This window comes from Phalacrocorax aristotelis, chromosome 2 (assembly GCF_949628215.1).
Source record: "Phalacrocorax aristotelis chromosome 2, bGulAri2.1, whole genome shotgun sequence".
Classification (NCBI taxonomy): Eukaryota; Metazoa; Chordata; class Aves; order Suliformes; family Phalacrocoracidae; genus Phalacrocorax; species Phalacrocorax aristotelis.
The window spans coordinates 26,637,658-26,658,709 of NC_134277.1; the positions used below are offsets into that span (position 1 = coordinate 26,637,658).

At 40.6% G+C, this 21,052-nt stretch overlaps 1 protein-coding gene across 2 annotated transcripts; it reads right to left on the bottom strand.

Moving 5' to 3' along the window:
- Positions 1 to 10,066: 10,066 nt before the first annotated feature.
- SAMD9L (sterile alpha motif domain containing 9 like) lies at positions 10,067 to 20,785 on the bottom strand. 2 transcript variants are annotated; one of them, XM_075082830.1, is made up of 3 exons: positions 20,614 to 20,741; positions 20,315 to 20,415; positions 10,067 to 17,351 (listed from the first exon to the last, which is right to left on the bottom strand). In XM_075082830.1, exon 3 carries the CDS (start codon positions 17,348 to 17,350, stop codon positions 12,584 to 12,586), a length of 4,767 nt encoding a protein of 1,588 aa, XP_074938931.1. In that variant the 5' UTR covers position 17,351; positions 20,315 to 20,415; positions 20,614 to 20,741; the 3' UTR covers positions 10,067 to 12,583. The 2 variants fall into 2 exon arrangements, with proteins under 2 accessions (XP_074938931.1, XP_074938932.1); XM_075082831.1 differs by lacking the exon at positions 20,315 to 20,415 and having other exon boundaries at positions 20,614 to 20,785.
- Positions 20,786 to 21,052: the final 267 nt, after the last annotated feature.

A 21,052-nucleotide genomic window follows, 5' to 3' on the forward strand; every position in this document is an offset into this window, starting at 1 on the left:
GGTTTTCACTAGCCTCTTGCCATTTTACTACACCTTTTCCGTCTTCTACCAATGCCTGTACTGATTTGTAAGACTATTTTTCTTTTTTCACCAGGTTAAACATCAGGAGAGGAACTCTCACATAGAATAAAATTTTAGAGAGTCCTCACCACATATTACCATACTGTAGAATTTTATTTTTTAATGTTATTATTAAAAAAATGCCTTACTGAAAAAAAGTGCACTGAGAAATCTGCACAAAGATTACTTAGAACACCAGTAGATAATGGTGCTCCCAGTAGCATCAGTGCATTGTGAATGACAGCACTGAAGTAAATATAGTTACAAAACATAGCTGTATCGGTGCTAAGGCAGAAAAGAATCAGTTCCATAATCTTTGATTATATATTTGCACAATATTATTTAAAGAACATAACATAAATTCATACATTTTTCCCTAAAGGACACCTTCCAGATGAGCATGTAGTAATGTCTTGTACACTCTTTCATTCCTGTGTGTGTATACCTTGTCCAAAAGTGTATATACTGGATGTGTTGTCTTCTACTGTCAACATAATTGTTCTTAAATACAGTTCAGAAGATGAGACGGTTGACCAACTGTGCAATTTCTCAGGTCACAGTCATTCTTAAATACAACCTGGGAAGTTGAGAGATTACTGTTCAATGAATTTACCCTTGTGTGCAGCAAAGCAAGTACAAGTAAGGGGTATAGAATTAATTCCTGTAGTGTTGTACACACCTAAAAGTATTTCAGTCAATGGTTGCAATTCAGTCTCAGCTTGGCGGGTGTTTCAGTATCCGATACATCAACATTTTCTTACTGTACCTTCTTAACAGAAGCTGGGTATGATTCTCTAGTGGAGATAGAGGCACTGCAGCTGTAACTGCAGCTATGTCAATTACTGTATCATGGGCGTGCGGCAAAACACACCTCCAGTGTTCTGCTTGGCATGTCTTTAGTGAGCTGCCGGCTTTCCAGACAAACGTAAAAGTCTAGAGGGTACTGTAGCAGAGAAACCACAGTGGAATGCTACAATGGAAGAGTTAAGATCAGAAGCCCTACAAAATATAAAGCATTAATAATTATACTAGAAAGCTACTCAGTAAATAACATATGGTAATAAGCTGTATTTTTGCATGCTACACTAACTGATCTTCTGTGGAAATATAGTCTTCTCTCATACTTGTTAAATATATCCAGACAATGAGACAGCTTGCTTGCCAGGTGGACTTACTTTTTTTTTTTAAATCTTGTGGAATAGTAGAGATAAATCTATGCCTAGATCACCACACCGTATAAGCAAAATATCTGGTGCTGAGCCAACATTGTACTATTCGGGGTCCTTAGCAAATAGGAACTTGTAATAGACACTTGATTGATAGAGAAATTGGAGTCCCTTGCAGGTTTGCCTCTCGGGAGTTCAGGGGTGGTGGCTTCCATTTCTGACATCAAGAAGTATCTTTCAGTAGCATCTCTCAGGTTTATTGGGGTGCTCTGCCGTTTCAGACCCCTGTCAATCCATGCACTTGGTCCTCCACAATGAATACAGGCAATTGGGACATCTCTTTTTTCACATGCTAAAAGGACTCTGTGTATGTATCTTGCTAGGAGCTGGTGCAGGCAAGCAGTTTCTAGAATGGTGAGACAGCTCATCTGTAAATTGCTTTTGCTTCAGTTCCACAGCTGCAGGAGCAGCAAGCGCTGGAGCCAGATGAGTCCAGAGAAGAGACTTTGCTAAAGGCTGGCCAGAAAGCCAAGCCACAGGCAGAGACACTGGTACATAAAATACATTCCAGTGGTTGGCATCTGGGCCCTGCAGCTGCCAAGCACACCCAGTGTGTGGCCATGGGTGTTGGCTTCAAGACTAGAACATTTTGAGGAGGAAGCCAACAACCAGTAACCAGAGAAGACAGCGCCAAGTTACTACAGAAATTACATTCATGTGCCAATTTGCTTGCTATTTCAAAAGACAAAATTTTATCTCCTGAGTATTGTTTTGAGCATACCCACATGACAGTTAACAGAAATATGTTGATATTTGCTAGTGGGGGAGGGGTAAAATACTTACATAAGTGAAACAATGCTCCTTGGGGTATTGGTTAACAAAACAAAACGATGTCCATTATACTATTCCTTAATTAATGCATGAGTTTCCTTAGAGACCACAGCTCTGTTGGGGGACACAAGCCTGGTGTATTTCTTTCCAAGAGACAATGTGGACAGAGTTATATAAAACACAGATAGAGGTGAAATGAAAGATATGCAACAAGGCTGAGCAAGTTTCAGCTCCAAAGACAGGCTTTATACACTATTAACGTGTGAGTAGGTCAGAGCATCATGTAAAAACCGGAAAGGTTGTATTAAACCTTTAGAACATAATAGAATTGAACACACAGCTTAGAGTATACTATATCTGATGGGGTGCATGCTACACAGTTGCAAACTGTATTAGGCTGTATATCCAGCTCTCTTCACCGAAGAGTATGTCACAACAGACGATTGCATTTAATAATGTGTTAAGGGTACACCGGATCGATGTATAAGCAGAATCTTTGCCTCCTGGAAGAGTTATCTTTAAAAGATAAAAGCCCTCATGTACTGAAAATACTTGTGCTGCGGTAGCGAAAACTTCATACAGGCTAATTTACCAATCAGATCACATGCTAATTAGGCAAAGGGATTATTGTTTTAAACACAGCGCTCATTTTCCTTTGAACGAGGCTTCAGCATGTTGCTTTGCACGACTCTGCAGTCCCTGTTTCCCCAAGCCCAAAAGCAATGCTGAAGTGCAATGCTTCTCTGAAGGAGAGCTCTCTAAAAATGTGAGGGTAAGATCCTGTCTCAATGCCTCTCGCAGACCTCCCACCAAATCTTCTCACTTCGCGGCATCTGCAAATTCAGTTAAGAATCTGAATGTCAATCAATGGTTTTCTCTGGCTCAGTAATCATTCACAATAATGATTTTGTTATTGAAAGTTCAGCACCAGTTTTGTTGAAGATTTACAGGCCAGAATGGAATCCAGCTCTCCGACCTTTAATTATCTTAGCTCTACAGTGCTAAAAAACCTAGAAAAAAATACCAAAAGGCACTGAATTAGGCAGATATAACTTTACAAGCTCTTGGGACATATTGAGAAAAACAACATGGCCAATTAAAATAAAAAATCCTAAGTTTCTATCATATATGGACTTGAATAAAAACAAGAAACCTCAAATTGCACCAGAAACCTGTCAACAATCTACACTCGTAATTTTGTTCTGAGATCTTGGCTTTTAAATGCCTACCTCATTCAGACTATGAATTAGCAGTTAAAATGGCAAGATGTAATACTCATCCTAGTTAATAGGAATGTTTTCTTAACTCAGTTAAAGGCTGCAAAGTGAGAAACAACTACCTTAACTCCTAGTTTAACTCAATAATTATTTTGCCTCTCAACATAGCTGTTGCATATTAAGTGTTTGATTTAAATCCCTTTGCTATAACCAAGAATTTACTCATGAAATTACTATGTTCATGTCAATATAAAAAATATTCTATGTGTATCACAGGAGAGCCTGTGAATTCAAATGGTAATGAGATCTTTTCTTTTCTGTTCCTGTGTTACTGGACTAGATTGTGCTGTACTGGGGCTTCTTAACAGTTTGATGTCTGTGGAACAGATGGCTGAACAGAATGAGTTACTGATGCAGGCAAAGTTGACACAGAACCATCTCCAGGCAGTGATAAGAGAGATGGATGGCTCTGGGAGGGAAAGTTCACACAATGGTGTGTCTTATCAGCACACCGTAGACTCTAAGTCATTGACATTTCAGCTTGTTCTCAAGACAGACAATTTCTTTTTGCTATTACGCCCATTTTGTTTAATACTTGCCTTTTCATGACAACTGCAGGCTGAAGAAATTTACCCACAAATATTAGTTGCATTTTCTTGTTCTTCTCTAGAAACCCTGCTTGCAAGACTTGTTACAAACAGCTTACCTAGGCAGGACTTCAAAATGCCATTTTGTTTCCCCTTTTAACAAGACTCTCATTCCTCCTCCATCTTTGCCTTCTACTTGGCCTTCTGGGAAAGCATGTCCATATACCAACATATAACTCCCAAATGATCCTTGTGGCCACACTGATCATCATTATCTTGAAATCTATACACTGATGCCAACAGGATTTTTACCAAGGATGTCAGCTGCTGCTTCTTACATTCCTCTGCTGTGCAGTGCACTGGTGAGTCTTATCACGGTGTGGTAACTCATGCACCATTCCATTCATAACATTGAGCATATCTGAGGTATTTTTTGTAACTCTTCCTATGTTTTGTTTCACAGTACCCCATCATATGCATAAACAGTATCCATCTTGAATTAAAACAGTCAGTTTGTGCTCTTTTCTCATTTCTTTGAGTTACAAGACTTGAATACAGGAATTATCACTTAAGAAGGTAGGAAGCTAGCACGAGGACAGGTCTTCTTTCTTCCCTTCTTTCTCACTCCTTCTCATTATTATCATTATTAATTCATAACTCTTTTTGTATTCTTTGCTATTGCAGCTTTCTGCTTCAGCCTCCCATCTGCTGTGAAGCCAGACCTCTCCCAGCACAGCCATAGCTGCACTGAAGCTGGTGCTACAGTTTGGCTCAGCAAGAGGTGGTGGAGCCCTAAGCTCCTCCTAGGGAACACAGCTGCTGAGTAGGAAAGAGCACGTTTTCCAGTCTGAGCTTTTAAGCAACAGCCAGGAACAAGCAAGTGCCTAAGGGGAAGTCAGAAGTTGTCTTGTGACAGGTTACATAAACTGAAGGTTTGTGCTTCCAATAGGCAAAGGGAAACCAGAAAAAGCTTTCCGCAACAGAGTCCTCAAATGAAAGCAATACGGATTTGTCACAGCCGATACTCCCCTTGCTGGAAGATGGGTTGTGCTTCCAGCTGGGATCAACCCAAAGTGAGAAACTACCTGTCGGTGGTGCTGGCTCTCCTTGGACCCCTTGGGCAAGGGTAAGCTCCCCCAGCTGAGCCCAGCCTCTCTTCTCTGGCCTTCTTCTCTCAGGATGTATTAACTCTTGCCACACTGCTACCTGAATTGGGCCCTGCGGGCAGCACCCCAGCTTGGGTGTTTTGTGGTTAGACAAAGCCCAGGACACTCATTGCAGCCCCATCGGCCCCTGCTCTTTCTCAGCATCTGCCAAAACGGCGGCAGCAATGGAGAGGGCCTGCCACTGCCCTGGCACCGGTTACACCCTCAGCCAGGCCCACGCTCGGCCCCTTCACGCCACTGCTGGTGGTCACCCTCTGCTGGGTTTGTGACGCGGGAGCAAGCGGTCGCGAAGGGGAACGCCCTGTCCCACTCGGGATGGGTTTTGCTCGTGGTTGCTCTCGTGCAGCTTCTGCTGTGGGACCTGCCCTCGCCCCCCCCCCCCCCCCGTGTATGGCGTTTTCCTTATCCCTCTCACGCAGGACGAGTGGTCTCTTCCTACGGCGACCAAAGCGCCTCTCTTCTCCCGCCCCGCTGGCATCAGCGGAGGCAACGGCGCTTTCCCCTTGGCCTCCGGCGGTTTGGCGGGACACGCGTGACCGCGGCGGAGGAGCGCGGCCAACGCAGAGCCCCCGCGGGCCACAGCGGGAGACCGCGGCGCCGCGGGACGGGCGCGGAGCAACAGCGCCGCCTGCTGCCCGCCGCCGCGCGGAGCCTGAGGAGCGGGCGGCAGCTCCCCCGCGTCTCCCGCCCTCCTGCCATTTTGTGCCTGGGGCTGACACAGGCCGGGAGCGTTGGTTTCTTTTCCCTTTTTCTCTTCTGTGGCTAAGAACTAAATATCCGTGGCCGTTTTGGTTTTTTGGGGGGAGGGAGGGAGTGTTAACACAGGTAGCTGCACGTACCAAAAGCACCCAGGGTCATCTCTCATCCAGCACCTGTACAGGTGAAGTGTGTGGTGGCAGCTGCTGGCAGTGAACGGCCTGTTCCTCAGGGCCTTCCTCCCACAGCTTCCCTGGGCTGGGGCCTGCTCCTGGCCTGCCCAGCACTGGGCTCTCCTCAGAGTTTTGCTATTGCTGTATTTATATGCAAATCATCTTGGTTGCTCCTGCCATGCAAGACTGCATCACTGCCTGCCCTGTAGATAAGCCCAGCTCTCATTTGTGATAAAATTCCTCCTGCCTTATTTTCCCATTCCACAGATATTTTAGTTTATTTCAACCTTGAGTCTTTTAAGTCTCATACATATTTTTGTGAGAAAAAACCCCAACAACCCAGGAATAAACACAGCATATTTGTTCTGTATAAAGCCTTGGGCCACACAGTTTCAGTCTGAAATAAAAGTGTGAAGTGTGAGTAACAGAGATACTGCTCCTTCCACCTGACAGAGGCAGGAGGAGGACTAGGCAGCCAGAGTGTTAAATTTTAACACATAAGTATTAAGTTATTCTTACATCTTTACTATGGGTACATATTAATATGTCCCATTTTACAGATAGAAAGAAATATTGTAATGAAATTGCTTCCCTTACATCACATGGAGAATAAATGACAGACTTCAGACATTACCAGCTAGCACGTGTAGTGCATGTGGCTGCCTACTGCAAATTTTGCCTACTGCAAATTTATGAAAAGGTTTTTTTTCCCTATTGAGTAGATATTCATTATAAAGAAATATATTTAAAAAGAGTGCTAAATCATATTTTTTATTCATATCATATACTTTTATAGAGATGTGCTTATATCTCAAAGTGGATAGCTGAAGTTAAAGAGTGGCTGACGACAAGACTGTCAGTCTGTAATCACAATGGCCTCTGAAGAGGAAAGACATGCTCTTGCTGCATACGGCAACACTGAATTACTTACAGATTGTGTATGGTGAGAAGAGGAAAGTCTTTCATTTTGAGACACATTCTTTGCATAGGCAAAGGAAGGGAGCGTGGCAATAAAGCTACATAGTCTTTGTTTTTTAATATCTGGGGATAGGACTATGGCATCAGCAGGAGTTGGCAGAACTTCAGAGAAGACAGAACCACCAAAATAATTTTCATCTTTGCCTCTAAGAGGTGGCTGGAATCTCCTCTGATGTTGAGCATCTAGGAGATGTCCTCTGTGGATGCTTTCCCCAGTAATACATTTAGGGTGGCATGATGCTAAAGTTGTCTTTGCCCTGGGTCCAGGATCTGAGGATATAGGAAGCTCTGTGACCAGCTGAGCATGTTTATTACTGTCAGGGGACCTCCATGGCTGCAACCTGGCACAAATGATTTGACACCCTTGGTTTGCCAGCTCTCATTCTCCTCCATACTGGGTCAGCTGTGAGTGACATCTGGGCAGGGGCCTTGCACAGATCCAAGATTTTGGAGGAATGAGTGGGAAGAAAGCATCTTGTCATTTCACAGTCAGAGATACCACAGAAGAAAGGCCGAGAAGAGGACAATAAGGGACAGGAGGTGAAGGTAGTCCTTGCTGAAGCAGCTTTGCTACAGTTTGTGTAGTTCCCAGACCAAGCTACCTCCTCCATGGCATAATCCCTCAAATGTACATGATTCCTCTGTACCTGTCCAATAGCACAGGAATGATGTCACATCTCATGAACGTGTATGTGGAGTGCAATCACTCAATTTTTTTTTCATCTTCAATCATGGATGCATTCATGTGGGGCTGGTCCCAGGTTGGTAAGTTCCTTTCAAAAATATTTGGATGCAACATTATATAAATAGAGCTAAACTGCTCCCCATGGCTCAGTATCTTTTCACCATGTTCCCCAATGCTAGCACTTCTAGATCAAACAAGAGAAAAGTTAATTTAGAGCTGCCAGCATGGTGAGAAAAATTACAAAGATAATTTAGAACTCCAAATTAAATTGAAACTAGGAAGAACAGCTGTGGTACTTGTCCCACAGTATGTATACTATATATGCATATGATATATGTATATATACAAATATACACACTGCAAATTATATTGGATATCATGCAAAGAAAGTTAAGTGTAAACATTTCAGAAAAAAACTCTGCACTTTACACCCAATTGGTTTGTTTCAGCAGTCTTACATTCATTTCAGAGGAAAGGCTGTATGCTTCTGATGTTTACAACATGGAGAAAGGGTAGCTCAAACTGTGTTAGAAATGGACTTGTCCTTTTCACTTGGCCATACAACAGGGATGTGAGTAGTTACCTGAGCAATGTAAAGTTGTTTCCTACCTTTGCTGCCTAAGCCTTCACTTCTTTTGGAGATAGGCAGAAGAGTCCAGACAAAAAAAAAAGGTATGGTAAAAAAAGGAAGGAGAGAGAATATGGCTTGATTTCCAGAAGGAAGATATACTCTGGAGAAACAGTAAAAGATGCTTATTATAGGAAATACTTATTTTTGGCTACGTGGATTAAACTTAGGATTTAGCTATTTAAACACTTGAATTATCATGGCTATTAAATAGTAGTCTGTGGGTGACTTACAACTATTGAATCTATCTCAAATGATTTCCTACTCCATTTTTCAAGACCTGCAAAGACAGATTCCCATTATGTTCCAGTCTATCCCAGTATGTCACTTTTACTGATACTTTTGGTTTGTTGTTGGTTGTTTTTTTTGTTTTCTGAGGTATAGTTTGAATCCTTCCTGTGGTATGTTTTTACTTTCACTCCATGCCCACCTTGAACCTGGAGAACATTTTACTACCTTCATTTTTATCAGCCTCTTTGCATCAGCCTTTTATCTATTAGAAGACAGCATGTCCTCACATTCTTTTTTCTAGAGAATCTCTATTTGTTCTGTCTGACCTTATAAGCCCTACAGTCCCTGCTCTGGTGGCACATCTTGAGAGTCTTTGGCCCAGGGAGTATTCCTGTAGGAAGTACAATCCCCTTCAGACGTAGAACTGAGGGACTTTGCACACCCCTGTGCACACCTTTTCTGTGGCTCAATCAGCTGGTGTGATTGCTAGTCTGCATGCCAGCAGCTGACCTTGTTTTTTCCCTTCCCTTCCCTTCCCCCTTGTGTGCTTTTTTGTTCCATTGAGCTTCTTTCCCTCAAGCGTCATGCCTCTCCATATCTGCCTCTTGTCCCATCACCTTCTGGTATCTGTTTCTCAGTTCTTTTTCCCTCTTGCCTAGTCTAGACCCTGCCACTGTTCTCAACCTAAATCTTAGCAGCCATGCCCCAGTCTGTTTCCCCTAAGACTTCCCTAGTGGAAATTTTCCTTTCTGTCACCAGTTGTCAAGCCCTCTCCATGTTCTGTATTTCTAGCTCTGATTTTAGATAGACAAGGATCCTCAGTACTCCCAATTTTCCCCCCTCAAACTGATTTTTGCAGGCCTCATGCTCCACCAGGAGAGGACTCCTCAGCTCCTGTTCCTACACAGTTCACAGTCCACAAATGCTGCTTGGGCGCAGCGGGGACCCAGCCTGGCTGCACCATCAGCGCACTGGGGGGAGTTGCTGAGATAGTATCACTATAGCTTGTGAAAGTCAAACAGCTTCCTGGGCCTCCCTGCCTCTCCTGCTTCCTGCAGACCTGGCTTTGGCTCTTGTACAACCAGGTTGTCTCCTCCAGGTTTCTAGACTCAGCACTGAGGACAGGGCTGAGCTCTTGGCTTTGACTTGGCCCATCACGGCCCAGACCTGCAACTTCTGGGGCTGTCACCTGTGTATAGACTCTGCTGTTAAGCTCAAGTTTGCATATGCCATAAATGGCAGTTTTTTCAGGCCTCACAAGCAGGTAAAATTAAGCTAATGCAGACAAATGTCCCCTCACTTCTACCTTTTTTTCTCCTACCAGAGTAAACCTTTTTTTAAACACCACTCCAAAGAATTCCTGAGTGTGCTGGAAAAAGCTGGTAGAGTTGTTTCACACAGGCAATGCAGCATATTTTTTTCTTGACCTCACACTTGGAAGCTACTGAGCCTTTGGCTTTAATTAATGTCTGAGGCAGATATTTGGCATGGGAGAGCTTAGTTTTCAAAATACAAAGATTAACAAAGTTATGAGCCATGAAAAAAATGGTCTTAATAAGTAATGGAAAATAGGAAGTCCTTGTAAAAAGCAATTCTGTCAGCCTTTGTGTGTGATACTTGTCAGCAAATACAGTTCCACAGTGTGCAATTAAAGGTTTTATCAAATATCTGTATTTATTAAGGACTACTGCTGATAAAAGTACAATTTTATAACAAACAGCCTGATATGTACAATAAAATATGTATTTCTGTAAACTCACACAGGCATGAAGTGCAGTGTCTAGCATGTAATGCACTCACTGTACCAGATCCCAAGGGTTATTAGTAAATGTACACACGTTGCAGGCAAAAAGTCTCAACTTGGGGAGTTTTACTTAATTTATTGCCAATTAACATAAATATTTAATTACTGATTGGGGTATTGAGAAACCAAGAAGACAAACAACTAAGCAAACACTTAGGGAAATGCCTTTCTTCCCCTTTTAGCTTCAGTGCAACACCTCTCCTTCCCCCTTCCTAGCTGCAGCTCCCCTTGTTTTCACTTCTGCTCAGTCCTTTCCAATCCTCATGCCAAGGTGACGGGCCCGCAGCAGAGGAGGTAGGTCTCAGTGTGTAGCGGTTTATTTTTGCCACTCCTTGCTTCTGATTCGTTTCTTCTGATTCTCTGCTGCTCCTTCCTTCTTGTTTCCTCTGCCCAGGCATGGGTCACCCATGGGCTGCAGTTCCTCAGGGGTGTCCCTGCCCTGGTGTGGGTCGCTCCTTTGCAGAAGTGTGCCTCCAGCCATGCCCCAACAACGTCCCTCTCCCTCCAACACCATCTCCTCCACCGTTTCTCCTGCCCAACACAGCTGCTGCTTTTCTTAAACTTGTCTGATAGTGGAGGTTTGATAGGCAATGGGGTGCTCACACCAGTGCTGGAACTGGCTGCAATGGGCCCAGGGTGGCTCATGGCCTCCCACCATGAGGCAGCCTGCAGCCGCCTGCCACCGCACCCTGCTGGGTGTGCCCGATGTGCCACCCTACACGGCTCAGTGGAGTTCCAGCACATTAAAATATTCACAGTTCCAAGAAGATGTGACTGACTGAGATGAAGACTGAAGTCTTCAACTGCCATGAAAACATGGCAAATTATCTTTATTTGGAAGGGTAAATACTTTAGTAATGGATAAATTGTATGGTCATATCCTGAGGGCTAACTAGAACAAATAATGTATTATCATGAAAATTGATCCTATAGCACTCTATCTGAAATAGAAATATACTGTTAGAGACAAAGTGGATACAGGTTAAAATGAAGTGCATTCTTGCCAAGAGAAATATATTTTGGCTAGAGTTAAAAAGCAGTCTGGATTATAAAATAAAACTCCTTATCCATATTTACAACTAAAAGAAGAGCTGCACTAGAGCAGAATGGTCCCCTGCTTTACTATTTTTGTCAATTTGTTTTTACTAATCTGTTGACATGTCACTTATTTTTGCCTGCCTCCTTGCCAGACACAAAGAGCAAAGAGAGCTTGTGGGGTGATGAAAAAGCCATCCTGCAGACCTCTTTCAGGCAGTTCATTGCATTGAACTCTGGTTTTCATGAATTGTATGCATATAGAGCAAAGTGTTACAGTAGTAACTTCTTGTTTCTGGTGTTTTTCACTGATATCTTTTCCTTTTTTGGAACATTAATTGTGTCTAAACAGCAGGCAGTTTTATACACGAGGGAGATAGTGCAATCAATGACCACTTTAAGCATTTAAATTGCCGATTTTTGCAAGGATCAGAGTTGATAAGAAATCCATCACTAGTGGAATTTATATGGAAAGGAATGACCAAACTGGATGAATTTTATATAAAGCAGAAGACCCACCACAAAAGAATAAAATCTATTTAATATAGACATCAAATGCCAACTGTGTGCTTTTACAGTACAGCAGAAAGTAGTGGTATCTTTAATAATCACATATTTAGAAATGCCCTGAGAAGGTAAAACACCAGAACTTCTGTCCTTTCACAACATGTACAGCTTGGCTATTAATACAGGCCTATATGCAAGTGCATTACATTATTCAAGCATGAAAAATAACAACGTAGAAAACAATTCTGCTTTATAACTGAATGGCCTTTTACATTACCTGTGTGCCAAAATGACATCAGATACAATGGAGCATCAAGAAATGTTACATGATACATGTTTTCTAACATACATTCCTTGTTCTTACATTACTTATAGAAGAGTATGAAAATTGTGGTGACACATCCTTCCTTACAGCAATGGCAAAAAAGCTAGCAAGACAGTAGGGTTCTTAAAAGTGATGGTATTTAAAGACAACATTTTCAAAATATTCTTTTTTAGAATTCTCTCTCTTTTTTAATTTTTATATATTTTTTGGAATGATAGCTCATGTTGTTATCAACCAAAGAACTTTGGGTAGTAGTGACCAGTCTACAGGACTAACTGCACCAATATTTCAGTTTGACTGACTGTCCAAACAGCAGTTATGACAGTAGAGAGACAATTCTGCATGGGACTAAAAGACTAACATAGTGAGGAAAGAAATATAATGGACAGCCTGAGGTTGTTATTTGCAATTGTTGACCAAAAACCAACCAAACCAAAAAACAGTTAAAGGACAATTTTGCCTGAAAAAGCCTTGTAGCTGAGAAACTGGAATACCTATTGTCTTAATGACAGGCTTTGTGTGTTGTATGCCAGGAGACCAGCAATGGAAAACGCAAGGTAAAAAGACACTCTTTCTATGTTTGGGCCATTTTTCAATAGGCATGAGGGAACAGGCTGCACTGGTATCCTAAAGGTTTCATTGCTGCCATAGTCTATGTAGATAACCTTACCCTCAGCTCTTCCATGCAAAGGAAGCAAAAGATCTTGAACAGCCTGTTCCTTCCAGATATTTCCACTCTGCCAGAGGGAATTCAGGTCCTGTTCTGAAAGTGAACGAAAAAGCTGATCAATTTTTCCTTTGTGAACAAATCTGTTCAGGCCACTGCCTTTTGCCAGATAGAAAAGGGCCACAGGCTGCCTGGAACGATGCAGGGTTCCATAGAGCTCTTTGAAAGACTCACTTAAGCGTCTAACAAAAGTTTCCATTTTCCTGGATTCTTCATTTAGTTGTTTTATATTTTGGGGCCAGAAAAACAAGGATGCTAGGAAGAAAGGCTCTACACAATGTGAGGTTGGTTCCACTTCCTGCAGAATGTTTAGAAGCAGACTTTCCAGCTTAGAATATAAATTAGCTGTTATAGGTTTAATGCAGTTCAGAACAACATTTGCCAAAATTAAATTCTGTTTGTCTTTCAGAGTTGCTTGTGCATTCTCCTCACACAAAAATGCATATGCTTCTACTATGTCTTCTATTTCTCCGTCATCATTTCGGTGATTTCTGTGGAGGTATTCCAAAATGCCAGAAAAAGAGCCTGCTTTGGAAGCCTCCACAGTGTCCCTGTATGCTTTTATATGCTGAGACATGGGCCACTTTGAGACCTGTTGACTTTTCAGTTGCTCAAAACTGAAATCACAAAATATTTCTTTGTATTTGGTGAAACGCTCTTGAACCTTCTCATACAATTTTGCATCTACAACTTCTTTTTCATTCGTCTGTGTTTTGAAAAACACAAAGTAGTCTTCAAAGAAGTCAAATGCCCTTTTCAACCGTGATCGCAAATTACATAAAAAGCTGGTATAACGTTCAAGAACCTTGACCATTTCACTCTCTGTGTTATCTACAGCCAAATCACTATTTCCTGAAAGATACTTTATCATATTTTTTCTACACTGTAAGTCCTTTCTGAAAAAAGGAACTTGCCAAAGGACATCAATAACATAAAGACCAGTTTCTATCTCACCCTGATAACCAGCAGTATTGTAAGTTTCAAACTTTCTTTTAAACTTTTGATGATGTGAATATTGTTCATTGCCTGCATTTTCAGCTTGTTGCTGTGATTCTCTGAAAGCATGTGAAGCATTCTGAGCAAGCTCTAGCAAATATTCCAGTTCCTCAGCTCTCAGGACTGCACTCTTTGCTTTGTACTCTGCATAGGTTCTCAGCTTATTTTTAAAGACTTGACCTAGTGTATCTGATATGTATGAATTGTGTGGTGCTCTTTGTTTGGCTGCTTTGGCCCAGTATAAGGCAGAGTCAAATTTCCTTTCTTTAATGTAGAAGTATCTTGCTAAGGCTTGGCAAATGTAAGCATTTTGCTCGAATCTAGCGGATGCTTGTTTTAACACACATTCTACATTACCACTCTTCTCTTCCCTATGAATGGCTTCAATTAAGGGGGAAAACAATGTGTCTGACTCATCACCATGTTCCTTGCGCTGTCTAGTAATCAGCAGGGTTTGTGTATCACGAATAAGTTTGTCTTGCTTTAATGAAGAATTATAAAATAGATCTTCTTTCAATAAATGCAATGTAATTTCACTTTTAGGCAAGTCATAGGTTAGTTTCAATTCTGTTAGGCAGTGAGATGCTATCAATGGGTGAATGATACGAAGACCTTTGTATCTTGTGTATTCATGTACCTGATCATATATTAGAATATTGGAACAAATTTTCATCTTTTCTATCAATTTATCTTTACTGCAGCCAATCTCTCGAGAATTAATTCCTAAGAATTCTTCACATAGTGATATTGAAACTGTAGATGTTCTTACATATGCGTTTAGCAGTGTCAGATAGCAAACAAGTTGTGCTTCTTTAGAGGCAGTATTCAAGTTATGCAAGGTATTTTTTACCACTTTTTTAATGTAATGTGTATCAAAGTTTTTCTTCATAATCATAAATGCATAGAAATTGTCAGGATTTTGATGCACCTTTTCAATATATTTTAGCTTCTGATCAAAGGCCCTTTGCTCTTTTTCAGAAAGGATATGTTTTAAAGAAATACTGTTTGAGGAATTGATTCTTGAATTTTCATCAGGATTCTGAGATCTCATACAGTTTAGAATGATCACTAAAGGATTTACATATGGAATGCATTTTTCTATTATAGCTGCCTGAATTTCTTTCTGCAGAAAATAGATGCTTTCTTCCTCTTCAAAATCATCTACAAGAAGTAACACTGGTAAATAGCCTGTGTCATTGTTAGCTCCACAGGTGAGTAAAGTTGTCAACTGTGTCCCAAAATCACTTTGTTTGTTTTTCAGAACAGCACATCTGAATTGTTTCCGAAGATCCCAAAGGATATGCATAGCTAATGTTGTCCCACCACAGCCTGGGTGGTGGTAAAGGTTGATAATTTTTACAGGTGATTGATTAGCACTGTTAAATGAAGACACAATTAGGTGTTCAAGCTTTTCATAACTGTCCCTTCTGATAAAATCTGAAGTATAATTTTCAGAAGCAAAATAGAAATTCCACCAGGATACTTTACCACCTCGATAAAAATCTTCTTCCCGCTCTTTCAGGAAATTCTTAAACTTATCCGCATCCTCCTCTATTCCTGTGTTTTTGCATTCATTTTCACAAAGTATTTCCAATGCTGCCATGGAGTCTTCTTTCTTCTTTAGAAGAACAGTAGAATGACCAACAGAGGGCAGAAGTCTTTCAGAAGAGTGTGTCATTGATTTTAATTTTATGATGGTACCATTTACCATTTGCAGGGTTAAATTAGAAACACATTTGTTTGAAAATGCTTCCTCACTAATGCCTCTAGCATGCAGAAGATCTTTCCATCGCTGGTATGTACCTGCACCAATGCAAATGCAGACAATGTATTCTAGTCCCTTTAATTCTTGGTAAAATGTCATAAAAGTCTCAGTAAGGGGATCTGCTGGATCTTCCACTGTGGAAAGCAAAAGAAACACTATTAAAAACTTTCCACTCTGCTTTACATCTTTGTGTGAAAGAAAGGAAATCATTTTTCTGACACCAGCAGCTCTGTCTCGTTGCCATGAAGTGGGATCTAATGGTAGTTCATTATTGCCTTTGAAGTCTGATCCACCATTGCAAAAAATCCAGTTGGTCTCCTGATGCAGTTTCAGTTTTTCAGCTTCTCCAGAAGCTGAGCCCACCTTGTTTTCATAATAATCTGGGAAGTGAGGTTTGGCATTTCGATTTTTTTTGTAAGTCTTGAACACACCATTCATTTCTGATTCAGAATCAAAGTCAAGCACAGCAAACCACTTTATTTCCTGTAAAAAGTCTAAGTGTGAAGTTTGACTTGGGTGACACTTGTTTGTTACCAAAATGTAGTAGTCATAATAAGAGCTATCTAGTGAGTCCCTGTTACCTGTGAGCAGACTAACTAGCTTTAGTCCTTCATTCATTGACTTCTTTTGCTTTAAATTATATTCTTCCTCTGCTCTTTTACGAGAATCTGCTAAAGATGTCAAGGTACCTTTAAAAGTTTCAAATTCTTGTGGTTTTTTGATATTTTTGGAACTAGCTCCATCCCGGATGAAGACAGTTTTTATCCAACGCTTACTATCATATTCATATGTGTTGGTACAGAAATATTTTGTGCCACAGTGGCAGTGGCTGGGAACAACATCTATTTCAATGACAAACCTATGTGATGGAGTTCCATTTTGTAATAATACTTCCACAAATCTAGGCTGTCTAATGCAAGCTTTTGCAATGCTGGTGTAATTGTTGATAAAGTACTTTCCAATGAATTTATTAAAATGATCAACATATGCTTCCTTCTTGGTGACTTCTATTCCTTCAATTTCCCCATGTGGATTGTCACGTACTCCAAAATGAATAGTGCCATTTGTGCGGGAGTTCATGCAGGCTGCAGCGAATCTAAAGACTTCATTGCTAAATTTCATCATGATATCCTCTTCTAGTGCCTTCTCTGTGTTGGTAAGTAATTTGAATTCATGTGCTGGATCAATGAGATTGAGTGGCCCTGTTTCAGGGACATTAAGAATATTATACTGTATGTATCGAGTACCATCACTGAAATTATCAAAAGGATATGGCATACACATCTTTCCAGTTGGGTGCTGGCTGCTTGACAGTGGCTTCTCTGATGCATTCTGTTCATCAGCTGGCTTCATTGCTTTTTTGTCTTCTATGAGGTCCGTCTTAGAATCATGCAGTATACTGGAATACAATGACTGATATTTCTTCTTGCACTCTTTCTTTGCAATTTCTCCATCTTCTCCTTCGTCAAGACTCTGCTCAGTGCCTTCTTGTTCCACAGTCTGGTTTGAACCTTGAGCTAGAATGTCATGTTTTTTCAGGAAATCTATTATTTCAAGAGCAGGCCCATGAGGTATGCCCATGTCTACAAAATCTGCTTTAGTTGCCAGTTTCAAACTAGAACCAGTCACAGCTTGTTTAAACAGGATTTCTGCATATTTCTGGTCAATCTTAACAACTTCAGTTGCCCATTGTTTGACTTCCTCTTTTGTCCACTGTTCAATATGTTGATATGAATGTGATTTCTCTTTTTTTTCAGCGTTAGTGTTTTCCATTCTTTAAGGAAAAAAACACAAAATTGCTAAACAAATTATTTATAATAGCCTATTAACTGAATAACATGTATTTCCTTGCTATTATCAACCATTAATTTCTTCATTAATGTAATCTGCCACATGGAATACTACAATTCAATTAGGGGACATCATGGTAATGTGAAGTAAGATCATATATAAGGCATTAGCCTTATAAAAGACAGATTTATTACAGAGTGATTTTATTTGAATCCTGTTTTTAAACCACTTCTGTAGCTGACACCACACAAATCTTGTGACTGATACCTATTTGTGGTCATTTCAACACCTCTTTGTGGTTGTATGGGCTATCCAATAATTAAAAAAAATCATGAAATCATAGAATCATAGATCCTGAGTTGCAGGAGACCCACAAGGATCATCGAGTGCAACTGCTGACTCCACACAGGACAACCTAAAAGTTAAATCACATATCTAAGAGCATTGTCCAAACACTTCTTGAACACTGACAGGCTTAGGGCCACGGCCACTTCCCTGGGGAGCTTGTTCCAGTGCTTGCCTACCGTCTCAGCGAATAATTTTTTCCTAATATCCAATCTGAACTTCTCCTGATCCAGCTTTAAGCCATTCTGTCATGTTCTATCACTGGACACCAGACAGAAGAGATCAGCACCTCCCTCTCTGCTCCACCTCACAAGGAATTTGTAGACAGCAATGAGGTCACCTCTCAGCCTCCTCTTTTCTAAGCTGAACAAACCTAGTATCCTCAGCCACTCCTCATAAGTCATGCCCTCTAGTCCTTTCACTATCTTTGTTTCCTTCCATTGTAATATTTTTATATTTTATATTGTGGAGCCCAAAACTGCACACAGTACTTGAGGTGAGGGCACACCAATGTGAGGTATAGTGGGACAATCACTTCTTTTGACCAGTTTACTATACTGTGCCTAATGCACCCCAGGATACCGTTGGCCCTTTTGGCCACCAGGGCACATTGTTGACTCTTATTGTGCTTACCATCAACCAAAACCCCCAGATCCTGTTCTACAGGGCTGCACTCCAGCCTCTTGTCCTCCAATCTATACGTACATCCAGGATTATATTTTCCCAGGTGCAGAATCCAGCATTTGACCTCATTACATTTCATATGGTTGGTGACTGCCCAGCACTCTAATCCGTCAAGATCTATCTGTAAAGACTCTCAATCAATGGCTCCTCTTAATTTAGTATCATTGGCAAACCTGTTTAGTGTGCACTCAACTCCTGTGTCCAGGTCATTGATAAAAACATTGAAGAGAATGGGCCCTAAAATTGAGCCCTGGAGAATGCCACCAGTGACTGGCCACCAGCCAGGTGTTACCCCATTTACTACAATGCTTTGAGTCCAACCCTTCACCCATAATGTTGTCTACATGTCCCAAATGGCTCTCATTAAGTTCCCAATTTGGTGAGGAAGAAAAATCATCTGCACATGTAAATCCAACCTTTTTATTTTTACCCTTAAATGTACAGAATTAGGTACAGAATTTGCTTGAATAACACTACAAAGAGACATCAGGGTGTACTGCTGTGATTATTCAGCTGTTGCTATTGCAAGTGAAAGGAAAATCTTTTCCATATTGCCTTTTCAGTACCTTTTGCGTTCACTAAGGTTTCTCAAATTAAATGAAATCAAGTAGTTCAGCAGCATTTGTGGAGATAAGTGACAGGAAGAAGAGCATCTTACAATCCACTTGGTCTTAGTAAACATGGACTTTTTACAAAAACTTTAAAAAAAGAAGCACAATAAAATAAAATAATTCCCCTTAATAGTGTCTAATTTTACTTTAACCTCTCCCTTCCTTTGGAAGAATTATATTCATCCAAAACTTTTACTTTATGGAATTGTACCCAGCTACAGCTGTTGCATTAGTGGTAATGGTGTCCTCCATGAACCTTTTCTTATTCGTAGCTGAGTGTTCCTAAGACAAAATGACTTCTGAGATTCTTTTCAATGAAATTTTGTTTTCTGAAGGAACACTTGGTTATCTAAGACATCCTAGTGAAATGCTTTCCTCAGTCTATTATTTGATTTCCTAAACTGTAAACTTTAATGAGAAGCAATAATAAAGATTTCTTATAGCTAGTGCAGGAAAAGAGCTGTCCTACCTTTGGCCAAGCTGCCACCTGATTTAACTAATGAACTGTGACAGCAGAGAAAAAAAGTGGGGCTGCAGGCTACAGAAGCTTGCAGTTGCATTTTCCCTTAACAGACCATCCCTTTTGCTCGTAGAAAAAGAAGTAGTTTCTAGTTCTTTAAATGCCATTATGGTAACTTATTGTCAAAAACTGAGGGTGCAGGAGGAAAGAAGCTAAATGTTTTTAATCCATGACTGAAGTAGCTATCATATTCACCAGTAACTCCACCCTGGGTATCTCAAAGCTGAGAAAAGAAACTGAAACTAAAGCACTTCTGCTCAGAGGCAGCGTTCAACCATTCAATGTAAAAGTATTACTTTAATTCCCACCAAACTTAAACTTTCTAGTAAAGGCACAATTTACTCCTGACATAAAAGCAAACATGTCTACGTCCTTAAAATAGTTACTCCACGTTTTAGTGTTTAGAGCCCCCCTAATGAGATAAAGCTCCAGAATGCAATACTTTCGTTTCCCAGACTTGACGCAGTGTTTCTACGTTTCATGTTACCAGCTAGTTAATGAATCTGGCTGAATGAAATACTTTAAAGACGTCCTTTTCCAACATGTAACAATTCTATCATATTATTTCTGCAGAATAATTTATCTGAGGACATACTCCTTGGGATTACTTCACTGTAGTCTAGTAACAACCACTTTTCATGTGCAGATATTTAACAGATTTGGAAGAGTTTGTTTTAGTAGATTATAGATCATCTTCTATATAAAATTAATGTCTAAAAAAAAAGAAAAGAAATGGTATCAGATCTTCATATATTCCAGCTTAGAAGTAAATATGCATGTACTTACTGTAACTGTTCGGTTCTGCAGGTTTTTTCATATAGTTGTTCAGTACATGCATTTTGTTCAAGCAGGAAACCCAACAGCTACAATTCAGCTGAACTGCTTTTCTAAAGTATTGGGGGGGGGGGGAAACAAAACCAACAAAAACTAAAATGAATTTATAAACTTCTAACAGAAGTCTGGGGTCAGAAATAGTAGGAAGGATAGAGCATTGCTAGACATGATCAGTTTTTCCCAGTGGCAAACATCCATCTCTAGAGGAGAGAAATGAGAGTGCCTGCTAGAGAATATTTATTATTCCTTACCTTTTCGTTGCATGCTTCTGTTTTACCCTTCCACACGGTGTCTAACTGCTGTAGGCTGGGCAAGCCAGAAGCTGGGTGTTGCAGAGAAATAGAAAGATACAGGGTGTTTGGGAGGTTCTACTGCTCTCCACCCCTTTTACCAACAAAGGTTGCTTCCGGTCTGCCTCTTCCTAACTTCCTGTTTGGATTCTCTTAGGATATTAATGCAAGGATTCTGTTCTAGAATTCTGTTCAGACAGCCTTGTCCTGAGCTACTATCCAGAAGCTTGAGAAATTAGGAAACACCAATACTTAGCAATACTGAGATAATAAAATGCAATTAATTAGACGTATGGTCTTAAACAATCAGAACTTTCCTGGAATGAGGGGGAAATAATACAAGAGATGCTTTCGAGAAATGTGAATATTCTTCAATATAGGCACTTTAAAATAATCATGC

Excerpts from the sequence above, each read along its gene's own strand:
- SAMD9L (XM_075082831.1), bottom strand. The coding sequence starts at position 17,350 with ATGGAAAACACTAACGCTGAAAAAAAAGAGAAATCACATTCATATCAA.